This window comes from Metopolophium dirhodum, chromosome 4 (genome assembly GCF_019925205.1).
Source record: "Metopolophium dirhodum isolate CAU chromosome 4, ASM1992520v1, whole genome shotgun sequence".
Classification (NCBI taxonomy): Eukaryota; Metazoa; Arthropoda; class Insecta; order Hemiptera; family Aphididae; genus Metopolophium; species Metopolophium dirhodum.
In genome coordinates, this window is record NC_083563.1 from 10,131,537 (window position 1) to 10,155,122 (window position 23,586).

The 23,586-nt window shown below is 28.6% G+C and overlaps 1 protein-coding gene across 2 annotated transcripts; it reads left to right on the forward strand.

Moving 5' to 3' along the window:
- The first annotated feature begins 5,571 nt into the window (after nucleotides 1–5,571).
- On the forward strand, nucleotides 5,572–19,651 carry LOC132943089 (FMRFamide-like neuropeptides 1). 2 transcript variants are annotated; one of them, XM_061011891.1, is made up of 2 exons: nucleotides 5,572–6,069; nucleotides 19,119–19,651. In XM_061011891.1, the coding sequence occupies exon 2, from the start codon at nucleotides 19,127–19,129 to the stop codon at nucleotides 19,580–19,582; it is 456 nt and encodes a 151-aa protein (XP_060867874.1). In that variant the 5' UTR covers nucleotides 5,572–6,069; nucleotides 19,119–19,126; the 3' UTR covers nucleotides 19,583–19,651. The 2 variants fall into 2 exon arrangements, with proteins under 2 accessions (XP_060867874.1, XP_060867875.1); XM_061011892.1 differs by lacking the exon at nucleotides 5,572–6,069 and adding an exon at nucleotides 6,951–7,044.
- The last annotated feature ends 3,935 nt before the right edge of the window (nucleotides 19,652–23,586 follow it).

Sequence of the window (23,586 nt, forward strand, 5' to 3'; positions counted from 1 at the left end):
CTAGTTAAATTAATTGAAATACACACACAAACTATGAATAATTTACACGTTTTTGGAAAAAATAAAAAATTGTCTTTGGTACCTATGTTATTTTGGTAACGTATGTAATGTTCACCGGTATCCACGTGTAACTCCGTATGCCATATATTTAAATTTAATCATAGAGAGGAATAATTCAGAGCTTTCAAATTTAAAAAACTGACTTTACTTTTTGTAAATAAAAACTGAGTTGAAAGTGATTATCGTAATCTTTAGTATAGATACAACTCAACTAATTTAGACTCCGAGCGGAGCGATGTATATTGTATTGATTTTACAATGACGACGTATGTTTTGTTTTATGTATGTATACACGATTTATAGTAGAAAATATGCTTTGATATTCAACTTTGAATGTGAGTTCTTCTAAAAAATTGTATCTAGTTGGTATTTTTGGTAGGTAAAAATTACCAGTACTGTTTGAAATAATCGGGAAAAACAAAAATAAAAATTTAAGAAAGTATGAGCAAAACGAGTTTTTGATCAAATGAATTTCCTTATTTTGTTGTAATTCAGAAACGGATAACCGTAGGTCCTTGAAATTTTCACCAAATGATTACCTAAGTTAGCATTTATAATTGTAATATTATAGGTAGGTAGTATAATATAATTGTATAATTTTCAAAATATTTTCATCTTAAACTATTTATGAGCATGTGAAATTTTCAATTTTTTTTTAGTTTTTTTGCAATAAATATCGATAAAAATATTTTTACTCGGTCAAAGAAATTTAATGTAAATAATTTAATACAAGATTTCATATTGCTGTTATATTATGGCCATTATTTAATAAATTTTAAGTTTATATCTGTCAACAGTTATTTAACTTGTATATAATTATAAAATTATATACAAGAAAATTTTCAAAATATTTGAATTAATTTAATTATATTGACTATATGCCCTATTTATACCACGAACCTATTCACTATAAGTTATTCGGTAAGCCGGTATTGACTCAAAAGTTCATAACCATGATTATAATTTAAATATTTATTATTAATATTATATTATAATAAATGCAATGTTTTCGGTAAAAATTGTGGATATTCAACCTACCTTAATATTAATGGTAAACTAAATGACTTTAATACAGCAATATCAAAATATATATATGCTGACAGTCCATCTTATATCATATTAATATATTAATCGTTTTTCATTTGCAATAATTTATAACTAATACATTAAAGTGATTTACTAAATAAATTAAGAGGTACACTCGACACCTATAACTGTAAAGTAGAGCGGTCACCTATAATTTCGGTTTTAAATATCATAATATATTTTAATGGGTACCTTGTTAATATTTACATGAAAATCGTTAACTTGGGAATTTCTCCTTTATTATAACATAAAAGCCAGGGTTTAGTAGTAATCGGCTAGTTTTGTAGAACGTAAGTGTAAATAGAGAACGATATCATATGATGTTTTCTACCACAAAATTCTTTGACAGAGTATAAAGATATTGTATTGCACAAAAGTTGTTTGAAGTTTGGCAATCTGATTTAGTAGGTATTGAAGTGCTTTACAAAACACAACTGGACAAATCCGTGGACACACACGAGAGGTAAGGGATATACCATATCCGTACACCTACACTCAAATAATAGGCATTAACTTTTTAACTTAACTAATTACTTAATTCACTAATCAACTTATGAACTTACCAAGTTTAATAATTAAAAGTTGAAGTAACTTTGCTTTTCTCAGTTGATTAAAAAATAAGTTTAAACATTTTTTGAAATTTTTCGTTTTTATGGTTTTGTACGAAAATATTAATATATAAATAAAAATAAACAACCCAAAATATACTATAATAATACAAATATTTTTCTAGATAAAACAATTTTGTAAGTATATAGATATATTTTAGACTGTAATAGATTAGATAGGCATCATATTAAATGACTTTAAAGTTTAAATTGCTATTTGATATAAAAAAATTAATATTATTTAAATTATCAATTGAGATGTTTAAATATTTAATAATCATGTAAAGTAAAATATATAGATATAATATATATATACACAATACACAGTACGTTATAATAAAAGATCAATAAAATTGTTTATAATAATTTAGGTATTATTGTACATACTGTATAGATCGTAATTTTTCAAATAAAGTCAATTCTAAAAATAAAAAAAATAAAAAAAATATAGGAAATTAGAAAGAACGCAGTCACTCTGTATGTGATCCAGATACTAATTTAAAAAAGTATTATTTACCATATAAACTTTTAACTTATCGAGTTAAATTTATGAATTGTTAACTGTTTACTTCTAACTTATCGATCTTGTATTCTTTTAACTTAACTCAACTTGAGTAATAAGTTAATTTTTTTCATTGAGTTGCCCACCTTAGCAAATTATAATACTTTAAACTTGTTTTTCAACCATCATATTATTAGGTATTGTTAATAGATTTGAATTTAAATTATAATTTCACTATAAATGTCTGTCATTTTTATGTGAGTATATTGTAATTCAGTGCAATGATAATAATGACCAATATAATAAACTAATAATACTAGTAACTATAATTACTTTAAGTTGCGAGTGTGTGTGTGTGTGTGTGTGTGTGTAATACATCATTCATAATATTATGTATCTTTACATGAATGGTGGGAGTTATATTATTATGATCCAGTTACGAAGTCAACTTGCGTATGTACTATTTTGGTATAGTATCATAATTCACAGGGAAAAATATAGATAAGTAAAAAACTATATGAAACATAAACAGGATATGAATATGATTGATATGAATGCGTGTTATAAAAATATTAAAAATGAACGTAGGTTTTCTCCTAAAATAAATCAATGTTTGTCAATCTAAATTTATTATTATATAAAAATTTGTTTCAGTAAAGTATGTTACGTAAAGATAAGTCATTCAGTAAAGACACTAATTTGCTTTGAATTTTGAGTCAAATACAAATAGAAAATAAAAGACATGTTGTATGGAAAAAAATAATAACAGAAACTTTATTGAAAAAGTAATTTTTAAATTTCAAACAAAAAAACAGAATTAAAATGTATTCTGTACCCATTCCCCATAGGAACATAATATTTTACTCAATTTAAAGGTGTTGTACACCTTTATATTATTATGTCAAATACTAAAGTTTATATTATGAAAATATTTAAAACAATAATACTGAATTATTTTTATTTTAATACTTTTGAAATTCGTTACATTTATAATATTATACAATTATTATTATGACGTGGTTATAGACTGTATATTTTATATTATAGAGTTGATATTGTCATACACATTGATTCTACACACATATGTACCACATTTGCCTATTCCAAACGCCGTTTACTAACTTAATCATTGGTATACTAATCTATTTATTGACCGAAATGTTTGCGTATCTAATAAGTAATAACTAATAATCGATAAGCCCGATTTGTAAACAAAGTTTTACTATACTATTAATATGAACAAGAGCAAACGGACTTACACTGTTAGCTGAATGTCTGCCGTAAAAGTTGTAGCGCAGGTTTGTCGTATTAACAGACGTTTGGTACGAGTAATATGAAACGGTGTGTCCTTTCCTTATAATAATAGGTATACAATCTATAGACTAACAATTTCACGTCGCTGCCACAGAAGAAAAATTTACGTTTGTGCGAGCAAAAATCCGGTATGTTGATTATGCACAGTCGCCATTATAATTTACTAAATAAAATAATATATAATACCAACATTCGAGTTTTCTTTGTATTCCGACTCTGTGTTGCTATGGGCTTTTAGAATTTTTACACATTAAATCTATTGAATATGTAATGAAATTTGACACCTATGGCAAAACTGAGTGTCGAATCACCGCCACTGTGGACATGTAAATGAATAAACAAATTAGAAGTTGTATTTGAAGGATCGCGTGAAGTTCGACACAACAGTGACTGTCAATCGACCATCTCAATTTTAAAGTCCGCATGTGGAGATCACTCTATAAGTAAGGAGACCGGGGCTAATTGTCATAGTTTTGACTATTTAATTTTTTTTTTTTAATTGCAATTTTATTTTCTTGTCACATTTTTCAAAATATACTATCTTGAGAACTCACTAGAGAAAAAATCAAATAATTCTTCCTGGTTGGTTTTCACATATATCATTCATTAGTCATCACGGGTTTACTTTTCCCTGAAATTAAACTTTTAGATGTCCGAGTTAAAATTGTGTCAAATTTAGAATTACCTACTTGATACAAATCGACTAAATCCATCAATAAAAAACAACAAGTTATTAAAATGTAACACAATTAAACATATTTAGATTGAATCTTTTACAAACACGTGAAAACCAACCCCTCATATGTTGTGAAAACAAACCTCAATTTACTATTTGATAACAAATTTACGATTTATATCACTTATCAATACAGTCGAAAATAATTACACACCAAAATATACATACGTTAATACAATATTTATTTGTCAAGTTAACAATATAATATTATCACATATATAGCCAAAGTATATAAATAATTAATGTATTTACGGAAAAAAAAAATTACTCGCAGACTTAAATTTCATTTTTCGTCTTCAAATTCGTCATACGACAATCGGCCTTTAGTCGAGATAAAAATGACTAGCTATATCCATTATGATAATTTACAGTAAATATAACGAACACAAATACGTACATAACATCTATATTCTATATAGTTTTGGAATTGTTTTAACATTATGACAACCGACCAGTGTAACCTGTGTGACAACTAGACCCTGTCTCTAATACATATTATATACAAGAGTGAGAGAGAGAGGCAATCTATATTTTTGTATCCGTGATATTGTCGCTCGAAAACTAAGTAGGTATAATAGCATAATATCGAATTAAACCTTACGAACATTATAATACATGTGATGATAAAATAACCCGGTGGTCGTTAATTATAACCGCAACCAACGTATAATATGATTATCGACTATAGTCGTGTTGGTGTATATTATAATAATAATATTAATAATAATAATAATATACGTCCAATTAAAAGTGTTTCTCTTACGAATAAAACCGTATCCGTTTTCGGTAATGGGAAACCGAAAATATTATGCGCTGGAAACACATAATATTAGAACACGGCGAGCCTGCTGGCAGCCATATATTATTATTACGTATAATTTTATACCTATATTATATTAATAAATAATATTCCGCCACGTTACGAATCCGCGGGGGACGGGGGCGCGCTGTTTTCACTTATTATTTTTGGAAAACATTTTGGTACATTGGATGTGATTCTTGATTCTTCTCGGATTTCTTTTCGCGTACGAACGGTTTTTTTTTTTTACTGTCATCGTTCCGATACAGGTAGGTATTGCCTATTGCCATTTCTATTTCGTTTTGCCGACTATCTCGACTTTTATACAGCACCGCGGCGACGATTCGCAGATGCTCGGCAAAATTATTTTTGGCGAGGAGCCCGGCGATGGGTCCCCGCGGGGGGCATGCGTGCCGCCCAAAACTGAGAGAAAACGAACGTAAAAACGTGACACAAACCGCGCGCCGCGTATCCCAATAAAAGGCGCGCGCCGACCGGCCGACCGCCTCCGTAGCCGTTCCGCACGCGTCGCCCGCGGGACAACCGAGTCGTCCTGATCGTCGCCGTCGTATCGCTCCCGTTGCAGGCTGGAACACAGCCTTTTCGGCTTTTACGCGCCCGATCCGCACCGAAACGGACCTTTGAGTCTTTGCCCTGCGACCCGCTTGAGCGGTCACTCGAGTGCATTTTTTTTCCCATACGATCACATCGTGTGTTTTCTTCGACCGACCCACTCGTCGTACCAGCCTGTTGCTGTCCACGCGGACCTCCAACTATAATATTATATTATTATCACATAATATTCATATAATATATACGTAGTACAATATACCTGCACCGAGTCGTCGTCGTTCCTCGATCGCTACACTCGAATAATATTCTTCAGCAATCCCGCACACTCTACGCGTAATATATTATATATATTTCATTGTATAATATTATATATACGTGAAGATCATTCGCGGTAAGACATTAAAATATATATTATAATAATATAATATGATACTGTATATATTGTAGGTATATTATATACAGTGAAACTTCCATTTTTTCTGTTTAACGAAATATTTTTTAGGACCAAACACAATTAGAACCAAATCAATTTAATTATATTTAACGAAATTCTCTATGATAAGAATAGTTTTTGTTCCCCGTGAGATTTAGTAATAATATTATGGAAGTCTCACTGTATATATAGACATGCAAGTAAGTTTCAAGTATACCCATATATATTTTTACAGGGGCGCAATGGTTTTAAGGGGGGGGGGGGGCAAATTGCATATAGCATTTATTTTATACAAAATATTCCAAGCACGAAATTGCAGGGAGGCAAGTGACCCTCCTAGCCCCCCCCCCCCATGAATATACCTATGTGATGTGTGAGAGGAAGAGGTTGCGAGTAGAGAGCAGAAATTGGTTATACAGAAATGTATATTCAGAAATTCGAGGCCTAAGCGAATACCACTGCTTATTAAGTAGAAATAGTATACCACCTAGGTATACTTGAAAATTTAATCAAACATAATAATCATATATTATATGAAAAAAAAATTGCACCTACTAATCAGGCTACTATGGTAGCTGTAATAACCTCTGATAATGAAGTTATACGTATTAAAAACCGTAATTACCGTCAATATAATAATAAAGCGTATTTTATCGCATTTTCCGACGGTCCTATATAGACGTAGATAATACTATATATGCATATTATTTATTATTTTATTTAAGTGATTTACAATGTTTTGTTAAGTCTTCATTTTATCATTTTAGTTGCCAATTTATAAATGTTTTAAACTTATTAAGATGTTATTGGCAAAAATTAGTTCAACCTACTGCATAACTAGTTACTAACATTAATATAAATTACTAATATTAACAGAAATAAATTTTAAAATATCAACTATCATCATTAAGTTCAACACATCTATTATAGCAGGTAATTGACTTAATGATGACTTACGAGGTACACTAAAAACCTACTATACAGCAGAGTAACTTCTTGGTGTTAATTGTTAGGTAATTTTTAAGGATGAATCGAAGTTTTAAATTGAATGATGTTGAACAGTTTACAATTTGTATTTAATTTTATTCGAATCTGATATCCAAACCGAACCGAACTATTCTAATTTTATACCGAGACTATAGACTGAACTTATAAAAATCAAAATATTGATAAACTATGACGAAATTATCGAACAAAGATTTTATAATTGCCGGTGACACCAATGCCGGTAAATCAATCATTTTATTTATCATTTATTTATTTCAGTATGAATTTTGATTTTGATAATTATATTTTTGGATCTATTTTTTTGAAATAATTATTTAGTTTAAACTATTAGGTAATCGGTTATTGTTTCGAGTATTTGCAATATTCAATTTGTTTTTCATATAGTTTGTAACATCACTATACAATATTGTAATGTTTATCGTTTGTAATATCGTTTATATCACACAATTACCGTTTTTTTTTTTTGATAATTCTCAACAGTCATTACAACTCAATATTTTTGAGAAAATACCTATATTTTTTAACGTTTCAAGTTTTTATTTCATATTAAATTACAATATACAATTTTAACTTCACATACAGGGTGATTCATAAAGCGTAAAACACTGATAATCTCAAAAAGTATTAATGTTTTTGAAAATATTTTTTTACATAGTTTCAAGTTATTAAAAAACTATATTTTTAAATATTTTTTATCTATATAATTTTTTTAGTTTTATACTGTTTTGAATGACAGCATAGAGTTTTAATTTAATATTCCAGAGCAGAATATTTTTCTAAGTATTTTGATTCATAAAAATCTAATTTAGGGCGAGTAGTCTATGAGTTATAACTGTTATAAGCATTTAAAGTTCAGATGGGCTGAGTGGAGTGGTATGGGGTTACCCTACAAAATGTTTGTCCACTACTCCGCTTGTCTAAACCTTAAATACTTATAACTCATAAACTACTCGTCCTAAATTCGATATTTATGTATCAAAATACTTAGAAAAATGAAATTAAAACTCTATGCTGTGATTCAAAAAAGTAAAAACGTAAAAAATTATAAGGATCAAAAATATTTAAAAATATAATTTTTTAATAAAAAAGTAATTTTTTTTAACAACTTGAAACTATGTAAAAAAATATTTTTGAAAACATTAATACTTTTTGAGATAATGAGTGTTTTACGCTTAATGAATCACCCTGTATATATATATTTCAAAGTAAAATATTTTAATTGTTAAATAATTGTTGACATAAATATTGTAATTTAAAGAATATGAAAACTTCTGTTAAAACTCAATCCACGCGTACTGCAATTTAAACTTATTTATTAAATATTTATATAATTTTATTTATATATTTAATTTAATTTCTGTATAAAATATTATCCCTATTAATGCTAAACTGCGAAGTTATGTATAGGATCCATTTCAAGATTTCTTTGTTATTATTATTTATAGACATTTATCATACATTTTTGCAAGTTTACAATAAATTCCAGTATAATATTTTATGAGACGTGCTCAAATCCCGTCAAAGTTGGACTTGATTGGAAAATATGTTCTTTAATTAACTTATACAGTCTTAAATTGTTTTTAAACTTATGCATAGTTTTACGCTTTTCTTATATTTACATTTTAAATAACTATGTTATGTTTATTAATCATTTGAAATATTTGTTTTTATTTTTCAAACTATTTAGATGATGGCATAAGATTTAAGGCATTAACACTTTCTGTCAAACATAGTCGATTTAAAACGGCGTACAACTGTTTTCTAACTTGACTAAAAAAATAAAATATCTATATGAGACTAATATTGAAAAAAAAAGTTTAACTTAAATTCAAATAAAAATGAGACTGTTATATTGTAATTTTTCAAGTATTCTGCCAACTACCTTAACTACATAATATTACGTTTACTTATATAGAAGAAGTGATTTCAAATAATAAGAAGTCAAAATATTGTAGATTCCAAAAGAATTTTTTTAAATTCGCATATTATGTTAAGACGTTAACTGAAAGTTAGACAAAGATATTTATGTTTGTATTTACTGTTTTTGTTTATCTCAAGAAACTCGTGATCATGATTCCCTAAAATTGTCTTTTAATGTATAAAAGAATATAAAAGAAAACTGTTTATGCCTGGCCATCAAGATAATTGTAATACGAGTATTATTAAACAAACAACAGACCATAAGATTAGTTAATTACTAAAAATATAAATTGTGCTCATTAATTTGTTTTTTAAGTAAACAAGAATGCCTTAACGATCAAACATCAAAAATTGTAATTTCTTTAACCGTTATATTGAAAACATATTATAATATAATACATATATATATATAATATAATTTTTAGCATTATATTATAATATGTTATCTTAACAACAAATGATAAATAATTGAATGGGCATATTCAATTGGTTATTTTTTGTACCAATGAATCAAATCGTTCGGTTTACCACGGTAATGAAAGCTAACGATATAATTTGCTAACCTATATCCTAACCAGAAACGTCATACCTAATATAATACAATTTTTTATTTAACAATACTATATAATTTGTTTGACATATTGTGTAGCGCAGGTTCCAGGGCTGATTTTGATGGATACAATATTTATATATGTTTGTTATACAAGTACCTATAAATAGATTTGTTTTACAATTACGTATTGCAAACTCATATTTTAAACTTTGATTCAAAACAATTACCACGAGACAGGTTGGATATGCGTATACTGAGTGCTGACACATCCGCGGTATACGACCCACCTTATAAAGTTAGTAGGTATATATAACTTATAAAGCTATTTGTCTTAATTTTGATTTTATCGCTCTTCGCGAATATTACCAAGGGATAAAATAAAATATAACTTTACCAATAGTTTATTTCCATATTCTCTTTATCCAAAACCTTTCTTATCTCACAAAACACAATCCATATAGGATTCATACTTTTCACTATCTTCTCGTTTGACAACTAAAGCATTGTGTCAATAAAAAAGTGACGTTTCCACCGATTCATCGAAGTTTTGTTAATAAGAATAGTAAATAATTGTTTAAAGTTTTTTTATTAGAATATAACAGTATCTATAGGTATGCTATCAACAATGTACACCAACTTTTCAAAATTATTTTTTGTTTTACTTTCTTTAAAATGATATCAAGTGTAAGAAATAGTATAAAATATAAATTATAGGTGTCAGGCCGCAAAAAGTATAACATTTAAAATCATTATTTTATAAATAAAAAAGTTGCCGCTCATTGCAAACAATACGTCAACCAAATTATTATAATATTGAACAATTACAAATTGTAATAAGTTATGATATAATATTATAAAAAATATTTTAATTTTTACATATAATACGTTTTTAATTTATCATATGAAGATGTTATAATTAGGTAAGTAGCTTAAAAATATATGCTATGAAAATAATACTTATAAATAGATAGAACAAAATGTAATTTAAGTCCTATTCATTTCATACCTGTTATTTGAAAATCAGTTAAAAGTTACGTCGAGAAATAATTAATTTAAATATAATTTAAAATTTAGGTATAGTTGGTCTAGTTTGGTAGGTATGTATCAATGTATTATTGTATTATAATTTATAACCAGCGGCGTAATTCCACCTTGTTGAAAGGTTGCTAACAACTAAGAAGGCCAAAAAAATCAGGCCAATATATATTGTATTAATTTACCTACTACCTATTATACATTTATACTGCAGTTATTACAAACAATTACAAAACAATCTTCATATTTTCCATGTAACAATCTAATATATTATCAATATTGTAAATCTAATAAATAGTATTAATACTATAAGTTAGTACTACAATCATTTAAACTTAAATTTAAATATTTATAAACAGTATTGTACCTAAAAACATTTTATTTTTATTTTTTCAAAACACTGAGAGAATTCGTGTGGGAGCCCAGGAGCTCTAAATTACATTGTCAGTATACCTATATAAATAGTGTATATAAAACAAATCCTCAATCACACATAAAATATTTAATATAAACTGTACATTTTTATATTTCATTTAAATAAATTAATAATACATTAATAATAATATCACATAGCCATAATTTCCGATACTTAAGACCAATAAAAAAAGAAGATTATTTTTGCCTGGCGCAGAAAAATTATAGTCAGGCCAAAATACAATCTTGATCAATTTTAGGTATGCATACCCTACAACAACTCAAATGACGCCCCTGATTATAACCATAATAATATGTCATCATTGCATACAAAATTGAATGTGTGTATACCTAATATGCATAAATATATTTTTTTTTATATACCTACGGTCTACGAACAACATTTTATATGGAAATTTAACTTTGAAATATTCGTCTATACAAACAATAATACAATTTTAATACTACATATAATACTATTTTCAAATATTATATCTGACAAAATACAAATGATTGTTAATTGTACATACCATCTCGGTATACATACATAGTTAGAATATACATAATATAATATAATGGTTTCATATAAAACAACTTTTAGCCTGAGGTTATTAATGTTGTTCAATATATATATAAATATATTTACTTTCATTTTAATATCATTTATAAAAACTTTAAAGAACAAAATGTATGTAATGTATATTGTATAAAACATATTATATTTTATATCCATATATTATTCAAGTATAACATGTATATTGTATATAGGAAAGAATGAAAGATGATTTGATGTTTTATTATTCAAAAAATCATACTTTATACCTACTTTCTTAAAATTACTTGTCCAATGTACATTATGAACTCTAATTTAAACAAAATATTTCAAATAAAAAGAACTCAAATATCATCTCTTATTTTGTTTACGCATTTCGTATTAAAAATGTATAAAAGTAGCCACTACCCATAATAATACTTTGGTCTGGTTAAAAGTTTTAAAAAAACATTTTTCATCAATTTATTAAAAAAAAAAATTTAATAATAAATAATGTCTGTCAATTTTTTTCTTTGACGTATCTACAATTCTATAAACAAAACCCAAAAGATAATAGTATAAATAAGATATTAGGTATTTATATACATTAAGTACCTAGGTATGTTGTTAATTTATTTTTCATTTTAATTTCTAACTAACCAATATACAATATGTATAATAATTTGAACTGTACCTACATTTTATAATTAAAAAAAAATTGTTTATTGACCTAGTTAAACAATGTTTTGTATACGAATTACAAGTGTTTGTATATTAGGATCAAGGCCTAACATAGTATCACTAATTAACTTTCATACGAATTTTCAGGATTATGATTATCTCACGCTGCAGTACCCTGAGGTGCGGGGTATAGTCATCCTAATCTGGGTGGTATGAGTAAAAAACTGTTGACAGTGCCATCAAAATAATTACCGAACTACATGAACATCAAATAATAATAATTTTCATTAAATTACAAAATAATTTTATATCATAAAGTGACAATAATATTTTTTATTGTGGCTTAGATTTATTTTTAAAACTTGACGATAATCCTATTGTTTTCGTTTATTATTTTCTACTTCCGTCCGGACTGATCTAATACTCGTATATTAATTATAATATGTTATCATATCATAATATAAAGATAATTACATGAACGACACATATGTTGTTATTGGTTGTTGATCGTATGGGAATATTATACTTTATAGTATCTATTGGCTATTATGGTTGGCGATTACCTAAATATTTATCGTACAATATGTACTCATAAATTATGCATCATATATAGTTAAATTCCATATATGCCTTTAGCAAAATAAAATTGCTTCGCAGATTGCATGCACAATGCACATCTACATAGTTTCCAAATAGGTAACAAGCGTTACGATTATTGGGCAATATTAAAAGTTTGTCACTTGAACTTCAATTACCGCCATTGGGTTTTCGTTTTTGTGGGATAACATTTGCGGGGATGTGATAGAGAATTAACTATTCTGTTTCAGATTTTTTTTTTAAAAAAGCTTATTTATATGATAATATACACGCCACGCTGTGTTATAAGATTTCGATACATAATTGCGTTTACCGGAAAAGGAAAAAAATGCAAAACATTTAACGGAAAATGAAAAATGATGAACTCTATATAAATAACATGCGCGCCTATACTACCAACGCATCATTTTTCTTTGTCGTTGTTTTCTTAATTATAAAAAAATGAAACACCTCCGCCGGGATGGGTCGTTTTTCACGTTGCCGCGGCGGCGGTGGCGAATTCCTCGTCCGCGGCGGGCGAAGAGCGGGTAGTCAGTAATATAGGTACCTAACCCTATATATAGGTAGGTATGTATATATATATATAGGCAGATAGGTGCAGGCTGCAGGTAGAAGTATATCGGTGCGTGTTCTATACCTACGCAATAATGTAAACGCGCCGGTTTGTGTGCAGGCCGTTATTAATTCGTCGCATTACGGCGGTCATTATTCATTCGGTAATAATATTGCAACGGTAATTGCCCAAATAGACGCCACGGAACTAATAAGTTTTGACAGACCACGTATTCCGACCGTAGATGTGACCACGGGGGTGATTGAAATCTCGTAACCCTCAAACGACAATAATAAATGTGTCATCACTGCAGCGCGTAAAGGTACCCTGTAAATATATAGGTATGTGTGGGAGACCGGGTCGGCCATAGATATTATAATATTGTAGTTGTCGCAATGATGTTAATAACTCTGAAACTAGGAGACACTTATGTTCGCTATATGTGTGTACCATACATAATATTATATTATTAATGCATTGGTTTTAGATAAAATTATTTAAATTTATTACATTTTATTTAATGCTTGTTTTTTATTTATACGGATTTAATTTATTTTCATTGAGTAGTTTTTAAATTTGATACAAATTTAATATTGAAAACTAAGTTATATTTGTATGTTGTTTATCATTTAATTTACCTGTAACAACTAACCCCGAGATGGTATTACAACCAACCCCGATGGTTATCACAAATTCAATATTTATTTATTTTTAAATCGAAAAATTAATTTCGACCTCATATATTATGTTCAAGTATTTGATTTTTTTTTTATAAGTTGTTCTCAAGATTGTATTTAGAATATAATACATTTGACAAACGCCACTATAGATAAAAAAAACAACTGTGCTAGAAATACGAAATTAAATTGTGAAATCTATTACTTCTAGCCTTGGTCCCCCTATAGCTTAATATATTATTATTGTTGAGACGTATAAATAACAATACGCATAGCATCCATGCCGTAATGGGTATACTGTATAATATTAATGATATTATATTATTTTATTGTTGGCTGCCGTACTTACGTTTAGGTATAGGTGGTTTGTAACACGTTTACGGGCACTTGATCTGGTTATAAAAGTTTAAGGAGAGAGATTTGACACAATATCATATCCCGCTAAAACTGCTTAACATATATAAATATACCTATAATAATAATACAGCCTTCAAGTGCATGCCTAAGATATTTGTTCGATATTTTGCGGTGTATGCCAATATACTATGTATGAGTACTATTAAGATTAACACGTCTCTCGTTTTTTATAGCACTGCGCAGTGTTGTTGTTTTATGGTGTGTTATACTGCAGTTGATTCAAAAACCAAGTAAAACAATAACTATAGGCATTATAATAATTGTATCCCAGAGTATAATATACATAGTAACCAGAGAAAAAAAATTGTCAATAAATATACTGACTGAAAAGTGTAACGTAAAATCGATTCATAAAAAAAAAGCTAATCTGTAACATTATAGAAATTATTTTTCATAAGCTATGAAATTATGAATTATGAATCATTATAATAAATGTTGAACTATTTATATACAGCAATAAAGCATGATTTGTATTAGAGGAATAATATCTGTGCCATTCCTTACAATCTACCTAAATCTAACCATTTTTGTTGGGAACTGATTTAAAAAAAAAGCATAATGAATATGAATCTAAGTCATTTATTTTTCAGTATATAAATTATTTGGTAATTCTTTAAAATCATACATTTTTAATCTACCAATACTAAAAATTCCTAAATTAATCAAACAAAAAAAATCCATGTTTTTAATCTGATAAATATGTATCTAGGTATTGACCTTAATAAATTACATTTTACTATGTATTTTGTAATATAAAATTAATTATAATTTATAATATTTATTTTTGATAATAATTTACCAAGTAAAATTTTTAGTAGGTAGCACTGTTTTAATAAATTAATATACCAATGTACTTGATACAGGCGTCACACGTCACGTGTGAATTAAAAGTTTCTACTACCTATATTATGAATAATATTTACATTTTAAAAGTTGTGATAATCATGTGTGTTTGATTAACTTAATTTGTCTATATTTAATATATTGACTGGTATAATGTATAGAGATAATTTACATACACAAATCGTGTACGCTATTAGCCATAAGGGATATATAATATTATATTGTGTGTATTTTATGGATATAGCAAAGTATAAGTAGGTATACAATTGATTCAATTGAGATAATTAATATGTTAAAGTATGCTGTATGCCATTGGATTATTTGTAATTGACAACTATGACAACTTTAGCACTTTACTATGGCGTCTATATATGTCTATTTGTCTATAGCTGTATATTAAAAATATACAATTTACTTTTTAAACGGAAACGGCGTATTGGCACAATACTTCATAACAGGAAAAGGGTCTGTTTTTTTTACGAGTTTCAAGAATAAACTCGAATAAAAACTATAATTTAATGGTTAACACGTTACATGCTCAACATATTATTCCATTTAAAGGAAAACTATGTACTATTTATTTTATGCGTTTTTGGTAGTATAAAAAATTGTGACACTTTGGCTACACTAGCTGAACTCTGATACATTAAACAAAAATATTTGTGAACGAAATAGCCTGCAATTCAGGGTTAACCAAAAAAGAAAAAGGCAGAATACATGGTTTTACCTAACACTATTAATTGTTTTCTATTATTTTTATAAATAATTTATTAATATAACTAAACTGTAAAAATATTTTTTTTAATTTCGTATTTGTTTAAACTCTTTGCTTGATGCGTAGTATACAATGTAAAAAGATATAAATAAACTATTATTCAGTGTTTTATAATTAATATAAAACACTGAATACTGATACATTGTCATAGCAACCAAAATAATATTAATAGTAATAATTTTAAAAAAAACATTTACAATCATAAGTTATATAAGTATTGAAATATAAAAAGCATTTAAGGTAAAATATCCGTGAAGTTGTCCAAATGTAGGGTGGTTGGCGAGCGTAACGAGTTTTTTAATATGATACCTATATTTTTACCTTTTAAGCCTGTTTTAATATCAATAAATTTTATAAATTAGATATTTAGATCTATGAACAATTCAATGATGAATAAAAATAATAATAATATATTGAATGTTAGAACTATACAACAAATCTCTTGAAATTTAAACTACGCTATACTGTAAGTCATATTTTTACTAAAAAAAAATACTTTTGGTAGAGCAGAAATCAAGTCACCCCCCCACCACTATTTTTCTTTGATAACAGGAAAACCAATTTATATAAACTATACAATATAATTTATACTAAATATAAGTGAAGAAAATTTTCGAAAATCCAAGTAGGTGGGAGTGGGATGATGTACATATTATAGTGTAGAACATTTAAATTGTTTATAAACATATAACATATCATAGTTATACCAGTAAATATTAATTTCCCAATTTTGTTCTCACGTGAGTGCATATAACTTAACACGTTTCAGCTGTATAAGTGCATTTTCCAAGACATTCAAAAGTTACCTGATAGGTTCGGGCCAATATAATATATATTATAATTATTATTATAAGATATAGAACTGTTGTGGTAATATTCTGATTCACGCCAAAAGATGGGTTCTGAGACGAGCTTAGGCGAACCGCACCGCGATATACAGAGCCAGGCATAACCTTACTATAGGCATTCTCACGACACGTCCATATATGAACCAATAGTCCGGCTTAACACTGTAAGGGCCCGTTTTAATGCAACCAATCTCATCCCGATTCCCGAACATTGTTTGATACATTAGTTTGAAGTTTTGAACAAATGTCATCATTGGTTGGCTTCAAAAATGTGTGACACATTGTTATGAAGCAAATTTTGTTCGAAACTGATATCAATAAAAAAAAAAGTGGATGTCGCTCTGCTGTACAGTAGGTTACAAGTGGGTCACTGTAATGGATGGTGTTAAATTTGAATTCAATGATATAATATCATTGTATAAGAAAAACGATTCTGAGCGAAAACGGTCAGTCAGCCTATGATATTACCAAGTATATTTGATGATATTATTGTGAATAAAGTAATTTATATATAATCTATTTACGTGGAGCCTTGTTTTAAAATTTCAATCCTTAGCCATAAAAGTTAAATATTTTATAAATTTTTAACCACAAAATAATTAATAAATTATAAATTTGATAAATGTTGTCAAAATTTGAACTTTAAATGCTTATAAAAAAAAATTGTGCCTATGTATTTTTAATATTTTTCAACTGCTATTAGAACGTTATATCAGGAGCCTTATATTAAATTTTCACGCTTTTTTACCCAACAAATAAAAATTTATTGATATTTATAGAAAAAAAAACTAAAAAAATTGAAAACTGACAATGTCCGTAAACAGCTCAAAAAAGTTAAAATATTTTCAACATTTTATGCTGTATAGAAAACGCTAATATAAACATTCAGTGAAATTTTCAAGTATCTACAGTCATTCGTTTTTTCATTACAATAAAATAAGAAAATTTTTACATGAGAAATCGAGTGAATATCAAATGTTGTAAAAATATAAATTTCAGACGCTCATAAAAATTTAATTTAAGTTTCTTGTAGACATTTTTTTTTTGATAAAGGTAGACAAACTTATGAGTAATCTTATATTACATTTTCAAATCTTAGATTTAAAAAGAAAAATTTTTATGAATTCTCAACTCAAAATAATTTGCTAATTTTCGTGATTTTTCAGTATTTTGTCAAAATTTGAACTTTAAATGCTTATAAATGAAAACTGTGACTAAGGATTTTTAATTTTTTTCATCTGCCTTTGAAACAATAACCTAGGAGCCTTCTATTGAATTTTCAAACTTTTTTACTCAACAGATAAAATTTTATTGATATTTATAGAAAAAAAAACTAAAAAAATTGAAAACTGACAATGTCCGTAAACAGCTCAAAAAGAGTCAAAATATTTTCAAAATTTTATGGTGTATAGAAAATGCTAATATAAACATTCAGTCAAAATTTCATGTCCCTACGGTCATTTGTTTTAGAGTTACACCAAAAACCAAAATCGATTTTCTCGAAAACAGATTTTGCGTAAAAATTCCCGTTTTCCTTAATTTTTCTTTTGTTTTTCACGTCGCTTTTGAAAACTACTGGGAACTTTTTACTTTTGACCCCCCAAAGTACCAACTAGTTTCACTTTTCTATCAGAAAAGTTACTGTTGAAGAAAATCCAAGCACTTTTACTGTCCTAAAAGGTGATGACAGACACAAAAATAAAATAATATTAAAAAATATTTTTAAAAAAACACACATCATTGTAAAATCAATACATTCATCGTTTCGCTCAGAATCTAAAAGCCGTCAAGTATGTAACCGCGCTGTATAGGTGTCGAGTGTGTACATCGTCATTGAGTAAGTCGTTGTAATAATATATGTAGGTATTAAATTTGAATTCAATATAAATAATTAAATATTTGTATACGGTGAAAACGATTCCGAGCAGAAACAGTATAATATAGGTAACAATTATCAAAAAATCTATAGGTATTATTTTCCGATTATTTTAAAAAGTACTTAGAAAGTTCTTCTTTTGACCCACCAAAGTACAAATTAGATCAAATTTGCTAACTGAAGCCTCTCTCGGAACAGAGTTCAATTAGTTTGTTAGCTTGGGAACGAGCCTTATTGAAATAATCGATTCGGCTCGGCCGTTTTCTTATGTCTTACAGGTGCAATAATGCTTTTGTGTCTGTTGCCGGTGACGTTGACGTTGGCCGCGTTGGTCACCGACGGGACGGGCGACACGGCCGCCGCGGACAAGCGGTTCGCCCTGCGGCCGGTGGACCCGTTGACTCGGCGCAGCGCCATGGACAAGAATTTCATGCGGTTCGGGCGGGCGTTCGACTGCAGTTGGACGGCGCCATCTGCATCGGCGGTGGCCAAGCGCCGCGATCCGTCATCGGCCGTCGGCCGCCGCGTCGACTCCAACTTCATCCGGTTCGGCCGCCGGGACTCCAACTTCATCCGGTTCGGTCGTGGCGAAGTGTACACACCCGGCGACAACAAAATACCCAGGCGCCACTACGACGTGGACGTGGACGGGCTGGAAGTCCGGTTCGGCCGGTCCGCCGGGAACATCGACCGCAGCCCGTTCGCCGCAGCGCTACCACCGCCATACGACGATCGCCGCTGAACGACATGATATCATAATATTATTATATAATTATACCTAATACATAATATTAAATACTACTATACTATACTTACTATACTTAAAGTATTACTAAAAAAATTAATACGTTATGACATATATTATATTATATAATGTTCTATACAATTTTCCGTCAAAAATACACATAGCTACATAGCATATTGCATATACATACCTATATCAACACTGACGGTGCAGGTAGATACCTATTTATTGTCTCAAAAACAGCAAATATATGAAAAAAATTAATATATTTTCGCATTCATTAAACCTGTTAAAAGTACGCTGAATACTTGAGACTGTTAAATTTAAAGTGTGTGTTACTATTTCTAGTTTAAATGTTGATAGTATACACGTATGTAGTTATACATAGTTTTACCGATTAAAATACAAATTAAGGAATGCAATAAGTCGTTAGAATTATACCTATATATTTATTTATAATAATACATTATTTATGCAATATGTTATATAAGTTATGGTTATATCTTAAAGTGCCAAAAATATAAATTTATATACATAACATTAATAACACTAAAAAACATTAAAAATGCATTTAAATCTCAACATTATCTGAAAAAATGTATAAGATGAAAATCAAAAAATTATTTGAAATAAAAATACCATAAAAACCATAAAAATTTAAAAAAATCTAAAAACAACAACATAAAGGTTTTAAAATTGAAATCGTGGTACGTAATTCAATCTTTGTGTTCAAAAAGCTTTATACAAAAAAACTATACAATAAAGCTAAAAATAATGCAAAGTCAAAAACCTAATGATGTGGTGTTCACTGTTAAAATAAATGATTTTTGATAATTATGAATTTACACACACGTCAACACGGCATTTTAATTGGATGGCAGTGCCGTGGAAATGGTAATTCCAAAATTCCTTTTTTTTTTTATATAAATTACATATTTCAGTTTAAGTTGCGACTTGAATTTCCACAAATTACAAAAAAATAAATTGGAACAAAAATTTTGGTGGAGACGGAATTAGGTACACAAGCGACGGCTAACGTTGGAATTGATTCCAGCAGGCTTGCCACCGACACACTACGGTATTTGCACCCCGTTGAGCATCGCTGGCAGAACTAGCTTATAGGAACCAATTTTGCACACAACGCGACGTGTCTACTTCGTACAATGTAACACATCGCGAAGTCCTTTTTTTATAATTTTTCTGAAGATTCCTAATGTTGCCCACGCGCACGCAGGACGGTAATGGGGGGAGGTATCTCGTCCGAGCAGTACGTACATTCACGTTCTTTGGGAACACGAACCGTACCACACCGCCAGAGACAACGACCCCTTCCCCCCAGCACCATCGACGCGTCGGCACAAGAGCCATACGGCCGAACTGACGTTTCGCCGCCGCACCCAGTCCCCGAAGGCGGAACGTCGATCGCGATTATATATACGTGCGTTTGCCGGGAAACCGTAACACGTGAGAGTGCGACCTACTATTATTCTGTAAACACCGTTTTAACAACACCGTACAACGGTGCGCACTCTACCGGTGTAAACGTTGTTCCTCCACCGTCGGTTTTGCCCATAGACTTAAAATAAATAAAATATTATAGACTACCTATATTGATATAGTTATTATGCCTATAGTCCATGGTTTTGTAATTTGTAATCACCCTTAAGTCTGAATATAAACTATAAAAATAATAATATTATAAATATTATAGTACCATTAGTAAACTGTACAAGGTATAGGTAATATTATATTATATTTAAGGACTACCGAGTACCGACTAAGGTTCACATCAAGACAAACATTTTGGTACCAAACTCGACGCGATACAATAATTTATACTAGAAAAATGTTACTTTAAAAAGTATCATGGTTCAATATTAATCTTACATGTCTTCAATATGTTGCCCTTAGATGTTCATAACAGCTGGTGTGTCTACTTCTGGATGTTATGAATATTTCTTGACGAGGGCAGAATAATGGAGTGTTATATAAATCCAACGTTAAATCAGCTTGCATCTAAGCCAATATGCATCTTTAAAGTTTTATATGTCATATTTATAAATAGTAGTAAACTTGCTGTTGACTACCTAGTACCTACCTACTGCAGTCTGCAATCGTCTTTTCATATACCTACCTACCCAATATATACAAAATTTAAAAATAAAATAATATAATATAATTGTATTATTATTGAAAAAACTTACAATCTGTATATTAGCAGAATAAGTAAATAATAAAATAATACCTACCACAGTTAAATAATTTGTGCTGTGTCTATATTACAACTCGCCTGTGGGATATACATATACCTGAGATAATTTCTTGTTGTATTAGTAGTTCACTTAAGAGATAGGTATGGTTGCAAAGCCTAGATGTATAATGAAAGCATTTTGAAAATTTTCAATTCAAAATTTACAACAGCTCCTGCAATAAAAGAAATGTTAGTTTCAATAATTATGGATGAAATATACCTAATTGAAAAAAAAATGTGTATCATATTATAACTCTCAGAATGACCAATGACACATTTACTGGTTTTAAAAATTTTTGAAATCAGTCATCACAATAACATGGCATTCATAATGATTAAATTCCTCATTTTATTATGGAAACAAATATTAGATTATTTTATCTCCAGTGGTATACTGGTTTATCATCTAAAGTAAATTGTGATCAAAAACTAATAGAATGTAGTTTGATTCCAAATTGTATGATTTTTGACTAAGGATGAAATAATATTGTAAAGATGACAAAATGGTTTGGAATGACGATAGAAAATTCATAGTTACCAACTAGATACATACCTCTGACGCCAGCTGTCAATTCACATTCATGAGGTCACCCTCGGCAATTTTGTTTAGTATTTCCATGTTTGACCGAAATTGGGATTGGTGCCTGAAATGCGCTACTGCTAGTACCAAAATGGTAACTAAAACCCAAAAAAGTACAAGCAATGTGAGAAAAATATTTTCAAGAGTCTAAGGCTAATCATAAGATTGAAAGTAAACAAAACCATAATCTAGTATTTAAATATAATTTTAAAAAACTAATGATATCCCGACAAAAACACCCTGTTGTGTAAAAAAACATAAAAATAATTACTTTAAAATGTGTAATACAAGGTAGAATTTAAGTAAATGGTCTAATATGTAAAAAATATTATATAATATAATTAAATAATATAAATAATATATTATTAATATTTATAATGATTATTATACAATCCAAATTAAATATAAATTAATTACTTATATTTATTTAATAGATGAATTATTTTAAATTAAATTAATCCAAATTTAGATTTCTTGGCCGGAAGATTCAGCCTAAAATTGTGTAGTAAAGCGTTTTGTGGTATAATAGATACTGCATAGACATTGTTAAAATAAATAAATTTGTTTCCGGCCAAGAAATCGAAATTTAGATTAATTCCAGACTTCAGCTATAATAATAATAATAATTCATATTATAATAAACAAATATAGGTAAATAATTAATTTCTATCTAATTTGGATTAATCACCATGTATTAAATATATAAATTTACACGCACTACACCATTTAATTAGATTTTACATTATTCATATTTCACATTTTCAGCAATTATTTTAATGTTTTTTTTTTTTTTTAAGTTGACGGGGGGTTTTTTTTTGGGATCGATTCCGGTGGACAGTTTTTAAGAAATTCGAAATAGGCAATTATCGTGTTACAGCCCAAGAATGTGAGAAATATGCAAAAATATCAGCACGACAGTAGCTCGAAACGCTTTATACAATAATAATTTTTGTATAATTTATAAAAATTCAAATAGCTGTCTACACTCTGCCGGTCTCGCAGCCTTGGCAAATGGCATTGTTCATTGCATCTACCTATCTACCTACGTAGTGGAACATCGCTACTTGAACAGAGTACGTGGTACTCGTGGTAGTAGGGGTAACACATTAATAACGCCGTTGCGTTGCGATTTGCGTATAAACTGTTTGTGTCTAAATTTCAGTACTAAAA